This window comes from Acanthopagrus latus, chromosome 4 (genome assembly GCF_904848185.1).
Source record: "Acanthopagrus latus isolate v.2019 chromosome 4, fAcaLat1.1, whole genome shotgun sequence".
Lineage (NCBI taxonomy): Eukaryota > Metazoa > Chordata > Actinopteri > Spariformes > Sparidae > Acanthopagrus > Acanthopagrus latus.
The window spans coordinates 25213340-25238114 of NC_051042.1; the positions used below are offsets into that span (position 1 = coordinate 25213340).

Consider the following 24775-nt stretch of genomic DNA (forward strand, 5'->3'; position numbering starts at 1 on the left):
CTTATGTGCGCACTTAACATGTTTATTTACACGTATGTGTGCGAGCGCGCCCCGCTATTATATGCATCAAAGCAATTTTCATCAACATATTATGTTTACACCGAGCCCATTAATTTCAGTCGTCTCCACCATTTCCACTTCAAACAGCTAATATTTTACATGTATATATATATCCCGTTTCATCAGCGTACACGCAGCCCATTTCCTCAACAAGCTAATCAAAAGGAATTTATTTTCCTTTGGAGTGACTGAGACGTGTTTACTCTTTAAGTTTTCACTCAGATAAATGGAGCCCATGTTGCTTGTTGCCAAATCTGAGCTCAATAATTCGCTGACCCAGTGAAAGCGGTTATTATTGTGAATCTATAATAGCTTAACATGGAACACAGGCGGTTCCCTACATCAGCAGCTATGCCGTGTTCAGCAGATATGCGCACTGATCATTACGGTTGATTAAACAACCCGCTGGATTGAGAATGATAACGACCAGGGGTATTGTGTGATAACGTGTTTAGGAAACGCTGAATGAGAGAAGACGTCTTGTGCAGCTTTCAGGCAGATTGTGAGCGGATGGTAAGAATCCTGTTTTCGATATTAAAAACACATTTCTCTCTATGGATTCGAACAAAAAACAGCTTGAGCACATTCGTTCATGATCTCTGAACCATGATAAGTGAGCTCCCTGAAGCTTCTAGTTGATCGCTCTTTATTTAGCAGGCTGAATTTAACCTCGGATAGCAAAGTATAGCAGCGGGCTGCTCGACTGTCATTCAAACAGGGGGGGATTTCTGCAGCCAAGCTGTAGAGTGTAAGATTAGAAATTCATTCAAGCTATGATTTGAGACACAAAAAAAAAAATATCAAAAATTAAAGGACAATCCACACTGTAAGCACTCGTGACAGTGGCCACTCATCATTCTCATTGGACAGAAAGGCTTTATCAGATGTAGTGATCCAAACAGATTCCTGACAAACCCACAATGGGGGACTCTGTGTGTTTCTTTTTAATGCTTTTTCTGAGCTTGCTGTTGTTCTTAGTAAAGGGTAAACGCCACAGGAGGTCCTTTCAATCACAATCTCCTGCTTCCTGCATGATATGTTAATAAGGCTATCTGCAGTGATTGATCAAGCACTCATGTTTCTGTTTGAACTGTCACGATACGTGCGGCTTGCCCACCCTCCATTGTCGTGGGGAAAAAAACAAAAAAAAAACAATACATGGCTCAATAAACAAAACCTAATTTCCGTACACTCCTCCGTTTTCCCACTTTGAAACTATTTTTGTCCGGTAAATTTGTGATGTTACTCAGCGTGATGAAGACAGTTTGACCTGTCGCCGTCCTCTCAGCTCCTGAGGAGCTGCTGCTGACAGGACAGCTGCTTCTGAGGACATGACGGACAAACGTAGGCTGGAGTCTGTGCTGATTAAACAGATGGATGATCACACATCACGCATTGCCTTTGATGCTGAGAGAATATGGAAAGTCTAAACAACTAACCAGCTACATAACTAATTAACTCACTGGCCTGACAAACAAATTCACAGGATAAAGGAGACATACTGTATTGATGTTCAGGTTCACGATTTTATTTTGGGTCACTATTAACTACTACTAAGTTCACATGCATTAATGCTCAAAAAGACCACCAGTTTTGTCATAACCTTCCCTCCAGGCATAAATTATGAATGTGTGAGAAGATGACTTAGTGTGATGTCAATATGTTATGGAATTAAAGGTGAGACTACTGAGGAAGGCACTTCAGGAGCAGGGTTTTTTGTGGTAAAGAGGAGCATCTGTATGTGAGGACCTACATAGAACAGTGAGGGGAAGGGAAAAAAATGGAAATGCACAATAGGTCTCCTCTAAATAATGTTTAAATTCAGTGAAAAAAATCTATGTCATAATTAAAGTCAGTTTATATAGTGGCTCTATGAAATAATATCTATACCTCTATATTCATATAGACATAAATCTCCAATTAACAATGTTGTTTATCATGACTTTATTATCAAAAATGTGATACCATGAATTTGAAAACAACTCATCTTAATATGTATTTGTCAGGCTGACAACATTACATAGCTTATATTCATACTATATCACAGCTGCCATCTACACTATTGCAATTTCCTGCAATGGCTATTTGCAGCCCGCTGAGAGTCGGTAAGGCGAAACTCTGTGAAATAAAGGCGCCACTAAGAAAACTATCTGGCTGGAGGCATCGGAAAAAACTCTAGATGAATAAATCTTTCTTATGTGTAACATCATGTCTGAGGACCCGAAATCCCAGAGCAGGAGGCTGCGATCTTTTTTGCATCTCGTCCAATGGTTGGTGGCTACAGGGCTCCCGCCACAGTCTGTGCAAAGCCTTGCATCAAGTCAGCAAGATTTGGAAGCTCCTAGAAGTGTTCCTAATGGATTCTACACAAGTCTGCACAGCCGAGAGAGAGGGGGGAGAGAGGGAGAGAGTGAGAGAGGTGTGGGGGACAGAGGGAGAGAGAAACGGTGCAAATGCCAACACCAAAGGGAATGAACTTCCTGCAATTTTACAGATACACACACATTCAGGCACGGGCACGCACACATTACATGTTGTAATGCAGTGTAAAAAGTGATACCCCATAATAACATATACATGGTGACATGGTAAGTATTGCCATAACAACAAGACTGGGGGGAAAGAAGCAAAAATACCTGTGACCTGTATAACATGCAGTGGAACATGTACACACAGACACACACAGACACACACACGCACACACACAATCTTTTTCCTTCTTCTCCTCTGTATTCACATCTTCTTATCTTTAACCTCTCTCTATTGCGCCTCCAGAGTGGTCCCTATACAATCTCCAACAGGCATGTAAGCATGTGTGTGCATACGTTACTGTTCTGTGTGTGGATGAGCCTGTATATATATGTGTGTGTGTGTGTGTGTGTGTGTGTGTGCATGTAGGTGTGCATGTGTGCGTGTGTGCGCTTGTGTTTAATGTGCAGAGTCCCTTTAAAGGCTTTCCAAGTCATGTTTTTCACAGAAGTCCCTCAACAGGAGAGGAAACTCTGCAGCTAGCCTAGGGACTGAAAACGCACACTCGGCCTCTTTCTCTTAAAGTGTGTGTGTGTGTGTGTGTGTGTGTGTGTGTGTGTGTGTGTGTGTGTGTGTGTGTGTGTGTGTGTTGGTAGAGAGTGGGTGTGGGAGGTTGAGACTTTGAGGATGCTTTTTTCTACTTTATCTTAAAGTTAAATGTAGTGCTGGGAGTCAATAATCTGCTTTTCCTCTCTTGCTAAGCACACACACACACACACACACACACACACACACATGCACACACACACACACGCACACACACACACACACACACACGCACACACACACACACACACACACACACACACATGCGTGCGCACACTCTCTCTCTCTCTACTATTGTAGTGCATATTGTGCATAATAATCGGTTTATAATTAATATGCCTCTTTAATTAGAGCAGTTCTCTTGTATTCTCAGTTAAGATGTTAAATGGGAATTGTATAAAAAGGTCTTTTCTCCCGAAAATAATGAACTTTATGGTCATTTGTATATTGGTCTTAAACAGCATTAACATATCTGTTCAATATAAATATTAACATATTTGTTAATAAAATGAGATGTACCATTTAGTGCAAATTTAATCTTCATTATTGTGTTGTGTTTATATTGTATCATACTTCTCCAGTTATTTTGATCTAAAAGCTTATACTCATGAATACAATTAACATATTATATACATGTTACATCATAACAATAATGAGCACATTGGCTGCACTGATGCATGTTTTTTGACATATGTCAATTGATTTACATACGATTAATCTGAAAGCCGCTCTAGAGTCAGAAAGTAGGCCACAACTCATCATCTGTTTCATCCTTTGTGTCCAGAAAGGCCTTGAATCCTTGAGTTTCTTCTTATAGGGAGCAACACTTGATGAATGCACAGGGGGAGTTGCTGGTCGTGCTTTCTTGTTGCTAAGCGACAATGGCAAACTCATTTGAGTTCAAAGTTTAAATATTTATAACTTTAGCATTTGGCACCGTCACTGCTAAACACATGCTAAGCTCGAGACTCCAGCTGGAATGTGCACCAAGGCATCGTCTACATTTTAAGAACTAGCGGAGGGAGGGGCCCTCGTGGACTTACAGCTGAGAGCTTTATCTTTATCGTTCCCAACAAATCCATAGCTGTGGCTGCAGGTTTAACTCCTGACAAAGCAACTCCGACTGATTCTGGAAGACAGAAGCAACGTATATAAATATTCTAAAAATGTTTCATGCCCTTTTGTTGAAACAGACGGAGACAATGGTGGGGGAGATGGTAGAATTACATGTGACAAAGAAATCCTCCATCTGGACCAAGATTCAGCTGCACACAAAATACCACCAGAACCCCGTCGCTGTTAATAAAAGATGAGTGAAGCGCTCCACTTTTCAACTTGATGATGATCTTGTGTAAGAATGTTAAACTACAAACATACGAAGGGAGGCCATGGCTCACAAAAACATGAGTCAAAATTATAGTACTACTTTGTTGGCAAATATCATGTTGTTATAATTGTTTTTTAGTTTCATTTGTAATTTCTCTCATGTGATTAACACATGAAAAATTTCATAGAAAATGTCGTTACATATCGTAGAGCCCCCTTTACGGACAGTATGTGTACATTTATTAAACATTTTCTCTCTCAAGTCTGTGAAGGGATCAGTGTGCCGGTGATCTTTTGGCTTTTTATTAGAACTTGGTGCTATCAGTACTATTACATGAAAAATGAAAAGCATAAGGAATTGTTTTAAACACATGGCATCAAAAGAGTATTGAGACTTTTGATGGTCTTACTGGAGACAAAAAAAAATAATAATCTAGAAAAATGGACACCCCTCCGTCTGTTTGTTTACCCCTCCCTCATCCCGCTCGCCATTTCTCTGCAAACCTCTCTCTCTCTGTCTGTCGCTCTTTCTGCTTCAGGGGAAATTAATTGATGATTATCTTGTCTGCAGAGCTGGTTTGCAAACTTGCCTTTTTTATCAGCAAGGCCTTGCTTTCCACCACTTATAGCTTCATTTGGCCCTCCCTCTCTCCGCCAATCCCTCTCTCGGGCGACCGGGGTCTTATCAGTTACCTATGTGTTCAGACTTATGGTTCAATTTGGCTTCCTTTTAATAAAAGGATAGAACAGAGGAAAGATTTGTTAACAGAACCGGCTTTGTTAACAGAGAGGAGCTGACAGACAGGCAGGGGAGACGGGTTGTTAAGACCAATAAAAAGAAGGGGCTGAATAGATTCTTTGTTGGTGTGAATTAGTTTAAACGAACAGAAGCGGAGAAAGAGGAAGAGGGAAAAAAGGTAGTTGGAGGGCAGGGGCGAGAAGATGCTGAGATTGTCTAATGACTCTGAATTCGTATTTTATCAATGCACAACTGATATTCGCCTAGATCAGTTCAGTTAAGTGGGAGAAAATGGGGGAAAGTTTATATTTGCGACAAAGCAGAAACCTATGGCCTGCCCTGTTGACCTTTTTAGTAAGCCAGTAATGTTATGCTGTTTGCCACAAAATCCAGAGGACAGTAGCGAGCATATCCTGAATCGACAACACAACATCTGAGAAGTATTCTGGGTTTTACACCATTAAGCAGACAGCGTCGCAGAAGCTTGTAAAAGGGCCATCACAAACGAGTTAGCAAAATTCATATGCAAGAATATGCAGCCAGTTGGCCCTCTACAGTCATTTCATGAGAGGGTTTTTAGGTCCTCTTGGCCGAGAAGATGCAAACAATCTTAATCCAGAAGGATAAAATAGCCGCACTTACCATAGACGGACAGACAATGCTGGCCACACAAGACTACGTGTTCAAGTACAAGGTACAAATAATTACGATGATGATGTGTTAATGAACCTGTTATCAAAGTTGATGCTCAGAGGGAGAATTTGATTTGAGGCAGGTGTAACGTTAAGTTGATAAAATAAACTCTAGTAAAGCTTACAGGCATTAAGACACTGTGGAAAAGCTCACCAGTTAGATACCAGGAGTGGTCACATAACTGGTGATTGAACTTAGTTCTAGTTCAGAACACGATGCAAGAAAAAGTGATTACAGATTGGCAGAAAAAAAAAAAAAACACACACACACACACAATCACAACAGCTCCTGAGGCAACACACTTAAGAATCCCCACAGATGTGAAACGGAACAATGAAAAGAATAAAAGAAACATAAAAAAAAACAAAGTGCTTCCTGCAAAAAGGTTTAATGGCTGTCAGGTGTGCTTTCACCATACACACGTTCAGGAATACACACACACACACACACACACACACACACACACACACACACACACACACACACACACACAAAACAATATGCAGTGTACACAGACAGAGTAAGATAAAGGTGAAACACACACACACATAGGGGACTAAGTGTGTATATCTGGTCTCTTGAGTTTGTCTTTGATATTTAGAGTTCATGATTCATAGATGAACTCTTATGCAAGCGTAATGGAACACTGTGTGTATGTGTATGTGCGCATGTGTTTGGTGTGTTTGAGTGAGTGCATGTATGTGTGTGTTCTCGGATGTGTGTATGTGTGTGTGTGTGTGTGTGTGTGTGTGTGTGTGTGTGTGTGTGTGTGTGTGTGTGTGTGTGTGTGTGTGTGCGCAGCTTCAAAAGGTCAGGCTAAGCATTTGTGTCGCATCCCACCAGGCACGCAGACATGGAAAAGTCTTGTATGCCACGCTCATAAAACACACGTAAGACACACAGCAAAACAACACGCGGCCAGGAAGTCCTCACAGTGAGCAGCGATGTGAACATCGACCCCTTAGTGTAGAGATAAGAGTGCAGGACACACACACACACACACACACACACACACACACACACACGCACATACACACACACACACACACACGAGTATAGAATATGCACACATTGGCAGTTCATACATTACAGTGGACCGTGGACGACCAAGACAAAGGCTCTTGGCTGTGAGCCAAAAAATGAACATTTTAATGGCTTGATGTGTCTGCAAAGCACCGTTTGTTCCACTCATTTTTGATCAAATGATGAATCAGCCTTGTTTTCTCTGGCCCCCCCCGAAAAAAACAAAAAAAACAAAAAAAAAAACCACTGTCCAATTGATATTAAATCAAGGAATGATCAATTCTCTACCTTCTGATAAACAGGATAATATTTCTAAATGCAGCTCTTTTTGTGTGTACTTCATGTGATGGTCACTCTTTGTCACATGCCATTTTACAACATGGTTCAGTCACTCTGCGGGTCACATTTGTCATCACTATCGCTCGAATATCATCCGTGTATCAGATCAGCCACGGTTCATGCATCATGGTGCATGCTCGCGCGATGTCTTACCTTCATATACAGCTTTGAAGCCCTGTGCACTGACGGCGAAGTCTGTGGTAAACCACAAGGCCAATATAGATCCACTGCTGACTATAGGGGAGGGCAGCATGAATCCTGACAACCTGAAAAAAAAAACAGAAAGAACTCTTTGAGAAAACACGTCTCTGAAACGCAGCACGACAGTTCACTGTTGACTCCTGAAAGCAGACAATAAGCCAGCGTCGAATCTGAAACACAGAAAAACAGATCTGTACTTGACAAAAATATGAGTGTGTGTGTTTCTCAGAGTGGATCCTGCTGATGTTCTGGCAAAGACTCCAGCCCTGAAGCCATGAAGAACCCCGCTGGCCTGAGAACAGATTCCTTCAAGATCTTCCTCTGGTCTTTCCATGAGTGTGATACATCTTTAAGCCACAACGCTCAAATGCAACCATCACTCCATGATAACCAAACTTTTCGTGAGCCCAAACACTGTGATATACAGAACAAGCCCGGGAAGACAGAAAGAGGTGAAACGAATTGGTTGAGGACTGTGAACCAGCAAACACAACAGAAAGAGAAATTGAAGGAGATGAATAATCTAAACTAAATGAAGTAAATGAAATCTGTTTATCAAATGACGAAACGTCTATACAATTGAGAAACTAATATCTGGCAGTCATGTTGGGATGGCAGGAAGTTCTGACATGGAATCATATCATTTGAAGGTGATGTAAATGAATGAACTTGCAGTTTTAACAGACGATGTATACAGTAGATAGAGTAGACAAAGTACCAGCATATATAGCTCCACAAAGACTCACTCTCATAATACAGTGTACCTCTAAAGATCCCATCCACACGTCTTATAAAGGCATATAAAACATTCTCTAACATGTGTCTGACAGTTTCTGCAGGGGAAAAAAGTATACATATCACTGCAATCCATTTAAATTCCTTCTCCTCACTGAAAATACCAGAATATATGCATATATGTTTTATTTCACAGGTGTGCCTGCCAATGACTGTGAAAACAACCTTCTGGTGTCAAATGTTCACCTGAGGGAACAGGAAAAAGAAGAAAAATGAATGGAGGGGGACTTTAAGCTGACGCTGTGAAACAAAATTCGAGCGGATGAATGAACAAGTGAGTCCGTGCACGTTCGCCAGGTGTTGAACTCTGCTGTGATTTTAGTAGCCAGCATCCCTCGGTGTGGCCAAAAAAGTGGAGAGTGTCCAGGTTGATGATCTGGACTGAATTTGTGCCATTTACAGGTATGTTGTTTCAGACCGTGACCTTCACGCGGCTGGTTTGCATCCAAGACTAAACGGTTAAATAAACACAGAGTGTAAAAGACACAGTATAGAAATGTGCCGTTTAAAAGGAGCACAATGTGGTTTTGGAGTAGATTTACAATATCAATGCGGTAATAATACAAACTCAAACTTGATGCTAGAAAACGTTGCAGAGTCAAACAGTATGAAAATGAGTTCTCCTTCAAGGTTGGTTTGTTTATTTAGACATGACAATGAAGAGTTTGTTTATCAAGGTTGTTTGGCCTGGAAAAAAAAAAATCAATCAATGAAGATGTTTTCTTTCTCCTCTTATTACAGTTTGCATGTTTATGTTTATCATCCTCAGTGCCACATGAGCTCAAAGTCATCTAGGAAAAGCTTTGTATTTTAAAGGTCCAGTCAGTCAGTTTCAGGGGATTTTTTTGGCAGAATATAATATTCATAATCATGTTTTCATTCTTGTATAATCACAAGTAAGAATTGTTGTGTCTAAATTACCTCAGAATTTTTTGTTTGATATCTACAGAGGGAGCACTTGTTTCAGTGGTACATTAGTCTAGAATCGAGGAAAAAAAAACAAACAAACAAACAAAAAAAAACATGGGCTCTAGAGAGGGGACTTTTACTGTGTTTTCATCATCCAAATCCAACACACTGCTCCTTTAAGGGAGGCAGCAGCAACGGTTCTTTCCCCCCCAAAAAGGAAAAAGGACTTGCTTGCAGAAAACACAATAACTGGCTTTTAACAGTGTCTTTTTCAAATAGGTAAAAACAAGAAGGATGTTGTAATGTCTTGTTTCTCTGCGTGTTGGACTGCAGAGGTTTTCCGGAGTGTAGCCAAAAAAGTGTCAATTTTGATTATCCTTTACTGGTGACATCGCTCTGTTGGCTTATCCAAAGCCATGACCCCCAGTCCACACCGGGCTGGTTAGCAGCTGAGGGTGAATGGTTAGCACTGTATGAGGATTAGCACAGCCAAATTTGACGGTTCTCTCTGATATGGTGGATTGCCCCCTCTGATTTGCGGGCAAGTTGGTTCCCCAAAGGAAAGGTGGAGGCTCTCACGCTCCCAGTAGGTCCACAGTGTGCCTTAATCCTCACCCTGAAGCTCCGGGTGGCAAGAGTGACAATGTGGTGAGGAGGTAAGGTTTTTTAGAAGAAACCCTGAGCAGAGCCGCTCTCTCTTTGTAGTTGAAAATGCCAGTTAAGACGATTTGGGAATCTGATCAGGTTATTCGTGGGTGTTGCACCCCAAGTCTGACTGTGAGCAAGAACAAGACAGGAGGAGAGGGAGTAAATACACAGTCTGTCCTGCAAACATGTATGCATCCTCCAGGAAGAGCTGCAGAATGTGGAAAGGAGACGGAGAGAAGAAGACGTCTTGCTTATTCCTTCATTGCCGACTCTGACAAGCAGTGGCAAAAAGTACAAATGATGAGTTTCCAGATTTTGATTTTGGTTATGCATCATTTCAATATCTATGCACTTTGTTCTGTCATTGTTCAGGCAGTGCAGGACAATTAATAAGCAATTAGGACACCATTTTAATTTCAAGTGTCCACGACAGCAAAGTCAAGCAGCACTTGATGTATCCAAGTCAACAGAAGGCAACGGTTTGAGGAAAAAGATGCGGCACAATAAATCGTCAGCGCGTACAAGTATGCAGCAATGAAAGGGGATGAGAGATGAAACCAAAGGAAATGACAGGAGAGGGCAAACGTAAAAGGAAAGAGAGAGCGCTGGCACAATCAAAGCAGTGATGACAGCGAGTCTTGTGACAGCCATTTCATGGGATTCACTCTTCCATCATTTGAAAGGTCAGCCAGGTCACAACTGAGAGGTGAGCCGAGGTGACACGTTAGAAAAAAGTGGGAAATGAAATTGAGAAAGGAGAAAAGAGGCAGGCGAAAATATGGTTTGGGGAAAGAAAGGAGGATGGACCACAAAAAGAAGAAGAGTGGAAAGGGGTTAAAGTCATTTAGCTACAGAGCAAGACAGAGGACAGTGGAAACAGAAAGAAATGAATAATTTTAATTCAGGTGGCCTCAAAGCAAGGACACGAAGGACGGACAGGACGGGATGAAGGGAGCTCACGGAAAGCGACAAACAGAAAGAGGGATGAGGGGAGGAGAGGAGAGAGGGAGAGGAAATTGAAGAAGGACAGGATGGAGAGGGGCGTGAGGTCTGCGGTGAGACGAGACAAGAAGAGAAAGGAGAAGCCAGATGGAGGAGAAATGTTTTGCTTTTTAGAAAAATGTAAATGAGATTCTTAGTTTACTTTATTAAGCCACAGCAGTGTGAGCAGGCACCTCAGATTTATCTTTTTTTTTATTTAACTGTGTTCACTGAGCTTTTTGGGGTTATTTGTGTTAGAGGTATTTTTGAGACTAAGCACACTGTTCCTGTGGTTAGACTAATGAAATGCTGTGTGCTGCTTACACCAGTAGAGGGTAGGTCAAGCTACACTTAACAGATTCTGTGAGCAAACTCGAGAAGCAAGCAGTGAAATCTATGATCATTATTTTTCATCACGCTGCACAATGAAATATTTGTGCTGTTGTTTTGTCAAGTTGTGTTGATGACAGACGCTCGTACCTGTGAAGCCGCTTCATCTTTTTTACAGTAATGAAGACAAGTCCAACTACATTGTATTATTATTGCTGTTAATATCATCATTATTGATTGAAGAGCACTCTCAGAGAAAAGCACACTCATTAATTGATTCATTTAACTGACAGCATATTCACATACATGCTTGTAGGGATCTGGTAATATACACAACAATCAATAGACTCATTTTGTGTGGAAACCCCCTTTTTTATTCACTCCTCTTCGAGTCAACTGTCTGGCTCATCTCTTGAGGAAATAGCCAATATCTGTGATGTATTTCATTGTATTTTCATCAGAATTCTTCAAATGATTCGCACCCTGTTGTAACTTGACCTATGAGAAGTTCAAAACAGTCTATTTTCCAGCCTTTTCTTATGGTCTTACATATAAGACATAGTACGGCATTGTTTGGCACATTAACGTCAAAAGATAGGTCGACCGCAAAATGACAGTCCACCATTTTCTACTCACCCTGATGCTGATGGAAACATTTCCGGAACTTCATGTCAAAAACTACATCGTAGCCTTCTCCTAAACAACTGAAGCTGATGGGGTCTTTCTTTAAGAATGTGAAAACGTATAAAAACCAAACCCCAAAATGCCCCCAAATTAACTTAAAAAGACATTATTTAGAACCTCGACATGCTGTCGGGCTCGTGCGTCCACGTTAGACAGGGTGTACACTGGTGCTCTTAGCTTGGCAGCTACAGTAGAAATAACCTATTTTCAAATCCATTTGGGATCCTGGGGGCTCCTGCTTCAGTTGTTTAAGAGAAAGCTGCACTGCTGATTTGCTCCAGACATTTCTGTGAACTACACAACATTACCTGACTCTCCCTCAGTATCAGGTTGCGAGCGGATAATGACTGAAATTTCATGTTATTTCAAGTTATTTCTGAAGTGCTGTCAAAATATTGTAACTTAGCTAACAATTTGTATGATTCAGTAGTTCCCCCTTTTTTTCCAGTTGAAGTGATTTCAATTGTAGTGCTGTTTAATTACAGGTCATTTAGCTAATTATACACTCAGTATATTACATCTGACTAAAGCAAGTGCACAAAGGTGCTTCTGCTATTTAGCTTAAAACCATAAGAAATCACAATAGTCAGAAACAAAAGCCCTCAAATACAGTTTCAACAAACAGACATCATAATCTGCATGATAATAGTATTTACTGCAGGACCTAAAAAACTGGCAACTGAATGTACATTGTGTTCATACGTTCGATGTCAAAGCACCGCAAAGTCTCTGTTTATCGCCAGCTTCCTATTTGTGATGATAACACGAGGGAGGCCCGAGTTTATGAAGTGGCAGCGTTCCTGTCAGATGTGATGCTATAATGCTAAGTCCATTAATGTGAGCTTTCTGCGATTTCTACATTTTTTATCAAATGCAGTTATAATACGTGTTCTTTTTGGGATTCTGTTGAATGCATGTGATCGGTCTTTCTACGTCTAGCTCTTGTCAGTGAACCATTCTCTTACTTTTTTTTCAGGCTGTGTGCGCTGCACTTTTCAGCACGCCTTCTATTTTTCTCAACCAGAAAAGAGAGCTGCCCGGTCACAGGCTGTAATAAATCACCTTGGTGGCCCACAGGGGACAGATGTTGCATTCCCACATTAATATTTCACCACTCGACAAATAAAATGTGAATAAAGTGAAATGAGTATAACTAATTATTGGGTGCTCCTATATTTGTAATTTCATGGCCGCGTGAACTCCTTCCGAGGGCATTTTTTGCTCTAGGCCTAGGTTAATTTTTGACACCCGTCGGAGATTTAGAGAGAGGTTGGCTGGGATTCTTATTGATCACAGAGGTACTGGCTGCACTGTGTCTGCTACTGAAAACTGCAAAGTTGAAAAAAAAAAAAAAAGTGCTCGTGACGGGGCCTTTAACAATCTCTGGCGTTAATACGGATAAAGACTTACACTCAAACTAGTCTATTTACAAATTACACTGATGAGAAAAACACATCACATTACCGCATTCCACACATACTCATAGGAACGGTTATAAATCATCATAAGCAGCGCAAAACGTTCTTGTTAAACTAAATGGATAGCTTGAACCCGAACCCGAACATTATCGTCTCCCATTTTTCTGTTTGTCTTTGGGAATAAAATGGCACAGTGATTTGAGTCTGAAATAGAGGACTGACCAGGAGACAGATGAGAATTAACGTGCGTGCGCACACACACGCACACACATACACACACACAATTGTCAGTCAGTGAGTCAGTCAGTTAGTCAGCCAGGTAATGAGCAGTAATCGTCTTGCTGTCACTGTACTGATGGACTGACATGATTCCATATCCCTGTCTAGTCTCCAGCTCTCGCTCCGTCTCTCCACTCCCTCCTCCCCCTCACGCTCTCTTTCCGTCTCACTCCCTCCCAATCACACTGATCCTACGGCTGTCTGACATTTATGCGAAAATAAGTGATCCGGTTTAAAGACTATGTGACCGTCGGTCAACTGTCCAACCAGTCGACCAGCTTATGTAATCAGACAGCCACTCAGAGATTCCAGCCAGCCAGTCATTACAGTCAACCGACCAACCAGCCAGCTTGCCTGTGTGCCTTTCTGTTGCCGCATCCATCTGTCTGGCTGCCCATCTGTATCTGCCTGTTTAACAGTCTATCTCTCCTGCTCTGCCTGCCAGTCTATCAGACTGCTGGCATGTCTGATGTTGACAGACTCTTCTAATGCTGGGATTAATGTTTAGATTGGATGGTTGTACAGTAGTAAGGCATACCATGGCACCAGAATAGCATCAGGCTTATTTTCATCACCATCACATGAACTCTCTTTCACAGAATAGACAGAGGGGAAGAAAAAAAAACCTTGGTGTTAGTGTAAATGAACCGGTCACTCAAAAATATTGCAGCTGATGCAGTTTGGCAGCATTTCAGATTTGTACAAACGGGAGGCGAGAACATTTTGGTGAAGCCGTGTGTAGGATGTCGATGATGGAAGATGGGAGCGCTTCAGCACTGACATTTGCTTCTCGGAGTCAATGACCCTCTAACTGTGGAGATGATATGTGTATTCTCAAGTTCAACAGCTCTCTCCATTCTCTGAATGCAGCTGCAGTCCATGACCACCGACTAGCTGTAACCTGTCTGAACAGCCATCAATCAAAGTGCAAAGTGTGTGTGGGGAACACCCTATCAAGACAGGTAAAAAGGTAAGGTTACACACATGGTAACATTCACAGATGCTTTTTGATGTTGCATGAAAATACTTCTTGCGTTAGTGGGCTGCCGATGTGTAAGGGTCAACATGGTCTCATTCCAAACTTGTCAAAGAAAAAGCAGCTTGGTCAGTGGCTTAACTCTCAAACTACAATGATCTACCACACTCTAGCTTCAGTTTCTGGGCTTGAAAGGTAACACACCGGGAGTGAAAACAGTGACCGTTCTGTGGCACGGTACTGTATAATAAAACTCACCTTGGAACAATCTTTTCCCTTTCTTGGCTATAATTTAACCCTTTATTAAAATGTGCCAGTGACACTTTACACCTGGTAAAGCTGGCACACCAGAAAGACAGAGCCCAGGGTGCTTTAATTAAAATGGTATTTTGGTGAAAAATATGCTGTTTTTCTAAGAACAACTTCTGTTTCACAATCTCAACACCACTTCTCTTATCAGTAAAGTGAGAACACAGTGCCACTGAGCATTTATTAAAGAAAATAGCAGGTGCACTTAGAAGCACCCTCAGCATGTAGTACTGAGTGCTGGTTGGTGCCATTAGAGTGGACTTATTAAGTTACACTTGTATTACGGAATGATTTTAAAGTGGGTTTGCCGATTAATTGTCAAATACACAGTCAGTCTGCTTTACCTTTACTTGATTCCCCCTTTACTGATTTCAGTACAAGACATCTTATGTAAACCAATTAAACGTCGCCTCCCTTATCTGCGAATGTATACATCTACATCTACGTCAGCCTGATGACTTTTAGCATGTCCTTGCAGTCTTCTGGTAAATGTGGCTTACAAGTGGTCGACCGAGCAGAAAATTTCAATAACTTAGCTCTGAAGAGTCATTTTCAGAAAGCTCTCTGCGGCTCGCTGTAATTTCAAGTCACTCAACTCATGTGGAATAGTTGATACTTGAATATAGAAACTGTGTACAGCGTTGATGTTCGACATCTGCTGCAACCTTGTCCTTCCCTAAAAAGGAAGGTGTGTGTGTGAGGGCGGGGGGTGGGGGGGCAATACTCATTCCCCCTTGAGGAGAACGGTAGATTCGGCGTCCCCGCGGGTGGTTGCTGGGGTGGAAGTGAGCCTTTTTGAAATGTTACACGAACATCAGAAGCAGCTAGTGACAGCATACAGTAGCTTCAAAGGTGAGTGATATGGCAGCAGACATGAGGCAAAAGAGTGAGCAGAGCGCTGATGGCTCGAGGGCGTAACGCATATATGTTGCAGTGAGAGGAGTATGCCATGGGAGTGTAGCTGTGGGCTCCAGCCTGCCTCCTGAAGTCGCTCACAGGCTTCATTTCAGGTAGATGAAGAGGAAACTCCTCGATCCAAGCTGCACACTAAAATTATGCATTCTTGCTTTTTTTTCTTTTTTTTTGCCATAAAGCATCTAGGTGGCAGCATTAAAGAGTATGCAGGGGCTGTTGGTGAAGTTGGTCTCATTTGTTTAAGGTAAGTATAGCACTGTCTCTTAATTAATGTAGTATTGACTTATTGATGCTTAAATGTTGATCCCGCTTCTCTTCTCCTTAAGGATTTATGTTGAATTTGACCAGTACTGACTGAGTGTATTTCAAAACACTCTACTTTCAGCTCTAACACACTGTTTTCTAGCAACGGCCGTGACACCGCTTATCAATCACACCTTAACGTGGCTAAATTAAGAGTGATATTGGCAGCCTTGGGATTTTATCACCTCACAGGCAAAAAAAAAGAGCGCTCGTATACAGGCGGCTATCAGATGAGATCCACCGGACAGCAGGAGGGCCTGACAAGGAAGTAAAGAGAAGACTTGTTTAGGGACCATAATAATGTGCTTGACCAAGGCGTTTAACATCGTGTAGCTGGAGCAACAGATGGCAGTGATACTCATAAAGGTGCGCACTGAGAGGGCTTAATGAAGTGGAAAACAAACAGCAGATTTCCACTGACCATGTCAAAGAAAAGCTTTCCAAAAAGCCTAACTGGTCATCACCAAGACTCCGATTTATTGTGTGTAATGAGCCTATCCTCCCCAGAGAAACGACAACATAGGTATAAACAAACAAACAAACAAACAAACAAATAAATAAATAAATAAATATCAAGCACCTCATTGCAACTTATTTAGTTAAAGCTAGGAGACTATATAAGGAGGCAGTCAGGGATGGTGAACAGATTAAACAAGTACAGGACTCTAATACAGTGTGGAACCAGAAGTCAACCGTGAGTTTTCTAAGACGATGAAGTAACGCCAAGTGCATAATGTTACGTGTTATGTTCTTACATGACGTAGGTATGTTTGTAAAGGAACTGAAGCAATGTAGTGATTGGATCCTAAACCATGATGTTTTCCTCAACCTAACCTGGTAGTGCTCATGCCTAAACTTAACCAAACTGCGGCCGTGTGACGAAAGTCTGCAACACTTGTCATTGTTACACTGCAATGGTCATGTTATTCTGGGAACAGTGACACATGCCGCCTCAAGAGATGCTGAAAAAAAGACCTTCTTAGTCATTACAGTATGAGGAGGTTTTGGTGTAACAGTCCACCTTCCATAAAAAAAAAAAAAAACAGTGCCACTTTCAAATGCAGTTGGATGGTTGAACACAAGTAGCAAGTCTACTTTTGATACATATTTGCAAAAATAATTTTAATTTCCCCAGAAAGTTAGTCAAACGCATGTTCAAATCACCTGGGTGTTGTAGATATTCCATTATTGTACCCTAGAAATGATGAAAATCTGGTTACTTGTATACATGCCCAGTAAAAATCCATGACAGTCGGAGCGATGAAAACCAAACAAAGTCAGTTCAGCACATGTGAAGCCAAGTGGCTGTCCACTGGTATATGAGAACTGTTTTCTTTTCCCCCAAAAAACTGACTCCTCTGAGAGATAGCAGCAATTTATATCTCACGGTTTTGTCATATATCCACCGACTCTTGACACCTAGAAAAACAATCTGTCTTCCACCAACCAGAGACGATCTGAACGTAAACTCATAAAACAAATATTACTATTTTCCATCTCGTGGAGTATTTGGCTTCTTCTCGCCAGCGCTACATACACCTCACACTTGTACAGTAGATGTATGCTCCTGGGTGAAACTATTTGTTTTGACCTGTCATTCTGGGAGCGCAATCCATTTTTTTTCAGTCCGTCTGGTGGAACACTAGTCTATCAGTGACAAGACGCAGCTCAGAGTAAATGGATAGACAAGAGGCACTTGTTGTGGAAAAGACAGAGACTGAGAGAAGAAGAAAAAGGCAGTGAGCAGATGAAGAATGGAGCACACTGGCAACAATACACAACCTACATTTTTCAGTGGGGGAGAGATCTCTGCTGAACATAAAAAGAGAGAAATGAGAGGAAGCAGGATGAGGGTATGGACGGTGCTGTAAAGTAAAGTAGGACATTTGTTTTAAATTAAAGGCTTAGTTGGCAGTCCTCCACTGTAGACAGTATGTTGGGAGAGGCAGTGTGGGATAAATCTGTAAACAGCAGCAGTGTAAATCTCTGGCAACTGGGCTGCGAATGTTGGGAAATTTGCGAAGCCAGATAGAGATACACTTAACACTCTCTCTGTGCTGCTGAAGTTAAAAAGACAAAAAAAAAAAGAAAAGAAAAAAATAACAGAAGAAGAGAGAGAGAATGGCCTTAGGCAAGATGGGCCATTTTTCCTTTTTTAGTCTCCCTCTGTGTTAACACTTAATACATATTACTGAAGCCATTTGAAATCCTTGTAACTCCCACTGTAAACCCCACCGGATCATGTTTATAAAACTGCACGGGCCCAAACTAAACTCTTGTAGAAGTGAGGTTGATGAAAACAAAATGAGGTAAATGTCTTGTTTTCCGGACCGCTCGTTATGCGCGGCACCTATTAAGGATATATTAAGTTGTATTCATGGTTAATTAGTTTACCAGCTTAATTGTAGACCTCTGGCTATGGAACAATTTGACGGTCTACCCAAGGCTAGCTACCGTAGCCTTGAGCTAACTTTTTTTAAAAAACACTTTTAAAGAGGGACTTTAAAAAGTACTATTGGGAGAGTTTAATGCAGTTTTTTTTAAAAATTGTTGTTGGAGAAGAGAAGAGAAGAGAAGAGAAGAGAAGAGAAGAGAAGAGAAGAGAAGAGAAGAGAAGAGAAGAGAAGAGATTTTAGGAGATTTTTGTTTTCCTGGGCTTGAGCACATTCCATGCAGACAAATGGAGCGACAGACAGACAAACATCTATTTCTGAACAGGGAATTACAGTTCTTTTGCCTACGGGAGCGTACATCACCCACTGAGATACATAAACTCATTCACCCACACACACACACACACACACACACACACACACACACACACACACACACACACACACACACACACACACACACACACACGCACACAGACACACACACAAATGAGGGAAAATCACAGGAAGAGAAAGGTACAAATCTATGTGGCGGCAGTGATGCAGTGTTTTCCGGAGCTGAGTGCCTTGCTCAAGGGCTCGTCGGCAGTAGGTGGCACTTGATTTGTGCAATAAGAGGTGTAAGAACCCCACTGATTCTGTGGTGTCCTCTGGTTATCTGTCTCAAGTTTTGAGTCATTTTTCCACATTAAATCACAAAATTAACAGAGGGGCTTGTGCTCTTTCTACACTGATTTACTATCTTCTTATACGACAATCTCACTCCTAAATTAAGTTTTCAAGAACAAGGAAATGGGAGGTCAATTTGAGAGGTTGAGCTTTATATTGATGTGACTTTTATTAAGAGTAACACAAATCAAGGAACCTAAATGATTTAACATTGCTTTGGTGCCAGACTGTGTAGACAGCTGTATTTAAGTCTACTGGAGATGATGTGTTTGGAGAAAAACACTTACAACCAACGTATCTACATTGTATGACTACTGATGAAGAACCTCCCCCCCCCCCCGAAAATGAGAGACCATGCTTCAGAGAGTAGGTTAACGACTGATCTTTTCCCCAAATGATTGACAGGGATGATAATATTGTGATCAAATGGGGCCGCTCTGACTGATTTCCACTGATGAGACTGCAATTACACTGCAAACAGGAGCCTTTCCTAAACAAAGTCAAGGGAAAAACGTGTTGATAAAAATAAAGCGGCTGTAGACATGCTCTCTGGAGATGAGTTCTTTCTAGAGGCGGCTCTTCATCAGAAGCAATGTGACGTAGATTTGTGGGTTGTAGTGCGTCTCTCCATGTGTCTCTCATAGGCTTCAATTTAGCTGTTGGCACAGCACTGGCACCAAATTGAGATAACTGGCTCACTTCCTGTTTCATTTAACCAACATCATTGTACTCCCATTTATCATAAACCTATGTATTACATCAAACCATACGCTTCAGAATCTTGACAAGGGTTCTACCTTTGTAGCATTTTATTTGTGGTTGGTTGTGCTGACAGTGAGTTGAAGGTTTTTCCCAAGACTGGAAACTTAATATTTTTCCTTTGCTTTGAACTTTCCTGTCAGAAAATGTAACACCTCAGTATTTCCAGTAGCTCTCTGTGATCTTTACTTTGCTAATTACCACAGGAAAGTATTATATACGTCTCTTTCTCAATGACATATAGTCTCAGTTTGCGTACAAATCACATTCCTGTTGAATTAATAAATGCCGCCTCAGTATCTTTCAGTATCCTGACTTGCAATTTGCATAAGTTATTACAATTATATTGCAAAAACAGCCTGCATTAAAATTGCTAATTGCTTTGCAATTTTTGGAGAAAAGTCGACATCATTTTAGGTCACAATAGGTACAGAAAAGCTCCACAAAATCCCAGAGGGACCAATTTGTCTGAGCTGTGGTAAGGAACAGGAGCAGGGCGGCGGGATATTGTGAGTAGGCAGCTGGCATCGAGCCACATCTCACTGGGTCGTAGACCAGTGTTTTTCTATCTGTGAATCTGGCCCTAACATGGGTCACTGGTTGCTTCAAGTGGGCCCTCACAAGATGATGTTTTATTGAATGGGGATCTCAGGTTGAAACAATGAGGTTACGATAGGGGGTCCCATGTGATAAAAGCACTGATTTGCTCCTAGACGGCAAGATAAGGGAGCGCATTTAGTCATCGGACCATAAAGAGGGCAGCTCTGTTTCTGTAGTGAGGAATTGACTTATATGAAGCCTGAAAAAGACATTTTGTCCAGCCACCACAAAAGCAAACATTTCACTTCAACTAAAATGCAGTTTTGCACTTTACCTGACTGGTAACACCATGGTGCATCGGTCCAAAAACTTTAAACTGTGGAATTTAAACTAATCATGACCTGGAGACATACAGACTCACAGAGTTCACATGACTGACTGCACTTTCTGCCTAGCAGCAGCATCAGCAAGGGTTTGTGGGTATCCAGACTACTGGCTGTTAGCCAACACTCTGGGTCCTTCAGACTAAAGTACTCTCTGTCTCTGTGTCTCACACACACAAACACACACACACAAACTCGCTATTGTTTCCAAGATTATACAGGCGTAATGCCAACACACACCTACCACCTCCCAGACCCTCATATTCTGTAGTGTTGCACTGTCCCAAAACAACTAGATTACATAACATGCATCTGTCAGTCAGCAGTGTCTGATCTGAACAGCACACAGCAAGTTTTCTTTTTTTTTTTCAAAGGTAAAAGAAAAAAACATAACGAAGAAAGATGACTTCTTTACAAAGGACACCAGTCCACAGAGAGCTGAGGTTTGAATGCACCAGCACATGTACATGTGTGCACCCTTCACATAACTATTTCTCACTATGCCACATGAAGATGAAGTAGTCAGTGTTGCATGTCACGGGCATCTGAGGCTCAGGAGGTAGAGTGGGTTGTCCACGAATGGGAGGGTTGGTGGTTCTATTCCCCGATCCCGTGGCTGCCAGTCAAAGTATGTGCTGGGATTACCTAAAACTGTGCCTGGTCACCGTTTTCGTGTGAATTGCTGATCAAAGAAATATTATGTGGATGCTGGGATAGCAAGGGCTTTATTGCTACCGGTTGGGAAGATCAGCAGCTTGTATGGCAGCCTGCATAAATGTGTGTATGAATGGGTGAACGTAACAAGTGCTTTGAGTCAATCAGTAAACAAGAACAACTCTTTACATATCACGTACACTTTCTACTGTTTGTGAGCCAGATGACATCTGAAAGTCTCTCCATCACTCAAACAAATTCACATGGTATATTTACAGAAATCGCATGTGCACATGGCAGTGGTAGAAAACTAAAATCAAAGCTGGCCCAAAGCCTGGCATTGGCTATTTTCCACCAGTAATGTGGGACACTTGGAACCGAAACAAAATAAAAAAGCTATAAGTTGTGATTTGGAGTTATGGAGACTTACCAAACTCTGGGGCTCTTGGGAAATCTGCACATTGGTTTGATAAAAGACTAAAACAAAACAAATAAACTTTGTGATTGTGATTAAAATAATTATAATTATGGAGATTCATCCTCCATAGTGGGTTCCAGACAAAATCAACTCACTCATACCACTCAAAACTCAACCAACAACAGCACTTCAGGAAAAATAGTTTACATTTAATTTTAATTAATCAATGTGTTTACACCAGCAAATTTAAAAAATAAATAAATAAATAAATACAAATTTGAACCTGGCTCAACGTTTGCACCATCACCCAGTGAATTTCTCCTGCTATGAGGTCTCTCAATCAAAACAGTGATAACAAAAGCTGTGGTCTGATGACATCATGAAACAACACAAGACCAGGGGAGTACTTGTCTATATTGTTCAGCAAAGCAGTTGCAAAACAACCATCATGTCTGAATGTTCATGGATTGGGCAATTAATTGAATCTGTGGTTGCGTTATATTTTGTCACGTTCTCAGTCCTCCTCCTCTGACGTATCAGTTGAGGTAATCCGGAACGCACAGCGACAGGTGGAAGATTTAAACACACCGTCACCTTGAGCAAAAAATAGGATTTCTCTTAAACATTATGGTAATTTTGGACATTTTAATGTTGAAATGTTACATATTACATATCTACAGTGTGCAGCTTTTTGCACACCTTAGGGTGCACAGGTGCATAGGAGAAGTACTGAAATGTTGTTGCCAATAAATTTCATTGCGAGTGAATTGGACATGGTGTGGTAGTCTTTTTCCTGTCATATTACAAATCTAGATTTACTTTGTAACACGGGCAGCATAACTTTACCTCCCCATCATTAAGACAGGGGGGATAAAGTCATTGTTGCAATTATAACTTGTAAAATCCTTTCTCATCGCAGTGTAAACCACCGTGCATTGTTTGGGAGTCTGATAATCCCTCTAACCCAAGCATCTGTTACCTCATCTAACATCCCTTTTCACATTGCATCATCTCACTGGCAAACTGCAGCAGCAGGTTCAGACACAAACACAGCTACCTTCATCTTACCTTACCTTTAATCATTAACTCTCTCTCCTCCCCTTCCTTTGATTTCTTTAATCTATCGTTCCCTCCATCCAACTGTTTCTCTACCTCCATTGTGCTGTGTCTACCTCTCTTATTTTGCAGCACGGTACAGTCAGGCCATGAGGAGCCATCCATCAAAGGGCTCACGGGCGAACCAACCATTACTGTTATACACACACAGACACCCACACACACGCACGCACACACACACACAAAATTGCCACATATAAAACACACGTATAGCTGCTATGCTTGAGATATATTGCTATATCCATCACACACACACGCACACGCGCACACACACACACACACACACACAGTAAGGTGCTTCAACCTTGACTGTACACACACACCACTACATCAATTTCACACTCTTAGTCCCACGCAGACATTGGTCATAACTAGCCTTGAGAGCCAAGTAGATAAAACATTTACAGGCATGCACATACACAAATATATAAAGTCACTTGCGCGCACACACGCAGGCACACACATACACACAAACTCACACTCACACACGGCATCATACAACTACAGGGCCAAACAGACACTGAGTATATGGCTCACTGAGTGTGTAGACACACATATTGACATGAGGAATTGTAAACCCAGACACCCAAACACACACACGCACACTATACAGTTGAGAAAAGTAGGTAAGAAGCTGCGTTACCACATCACATTAACCGACACACACAAACACGACAACCCACAGGCTGAACTTAAAATGCGACTGGAGAGAAGACATTAACATACATTTAATGAACACCATGACTCCATGTGTAGACACATATATTTGTGTGTGTGTGTGTGTGTGTGTGTGTGTGTTTGTGTGTGTGTGTGCATGTAATTAATGTGGTCTGTGACTGTGCTGGCGTTCACTTCAACACTACCTATGTACATATATTTGTTCTCTCCCGGGTGCGTGTATGTGTGTGTTTTGTGTGTGTGTATGCATTGTTTTCTGAGTGTGTGCGTGGTGTGTGTGTGTGTGTGTGTGTGTGTGTTTGACCACATTGAAAAGCGTATAATCCGGCGCTACAGGCAATATCAACAGAGAAAACCACTGGGCTAAAGTAGGGCAAGCTTCCCTTTAAAACACACACACACACGCACACACACACACACACACAAACCGATAGATGCGCACACAGCTAACACAAACACCGCATCACCAATCCACTGTGGGGGAGAAAAGCATTATTTGACAAACCATTAAAACTGATTCTCTATGCTTCTGAGAGACAGTTGGGGGGGGGGGGAAGAGAGAGAAGGAGCGGATTAGAGAGAGGAAGCGAGAATTAGGAGACACCCCTCCCCTCCCTTCTCCTCCTCCTCCATTTCCTCCTCTACTCCCCCCCACCCCTCTCTCTCTCTCTCTCTCTCTCTCTCTCTCTCTCTCTCTCCCCCCATCTCTTCCCCATTCCTCTCTTGTCAGGTTTTGTTTAGAAGCCCATGACATGTGTCCTCCACATTCCTGTGTGTGTGTGTGTGTGTGTATGTGTGTGTGTGTGTGTGTGTGTGTGAGTAGGCGTGTGTGTGTGTGCGTGTGTCAGTGCGTCAAGTGAAAGATTTCTGACAAGGTGTGAACATTAAAAGCCTCTACAGTCACATACACCCATAGGCCTGAGGGAAGGGCACCTTCACGTACACCTCGATGCACATGTGCATATACATACATGTAACATGCATATACAGTCACACACACACACAGACATACACACAGACACACACATGCACACAGATGTATGAAAAGACCAAGTTTAGGTGCAGCTCATCTTTTAACTTGTCACACGGCTGCAGAGATGAACACAAAAAGAGGAATTTGGCTCTTCTTTAGTCGAAATGAGACCGCTTGAAGGTGACCAGT

At 41.7% G+C, this 24775-nt stretch overlaps 1 protein-coding gene across 2 annotated transcripts in view; it reads right to left on the minus strand.

Annotated features, from left to right (window-relative positions):
* The window catches only part of LOC119017738 (CUB and sushi domain-containing protein 1-like), a 405003-nt gene that overhangs the window by 255184 nt on the left and 125044 nt on the right, over positions 1 to 24775 (minus strand). For both annotated transcript variants that reach the window (XM_037094673.1, XM_037094672.1), the window contains exon 3: positions 7409 to 7521. In XM_037094673.1, the coding sequence (XP_036950568.1) occupies positions 7409 to 7521 (113 nt within the window). The remainder of the gene's footprint in view (positions 1 to 7408; positions 7522 to 24775) is intronic.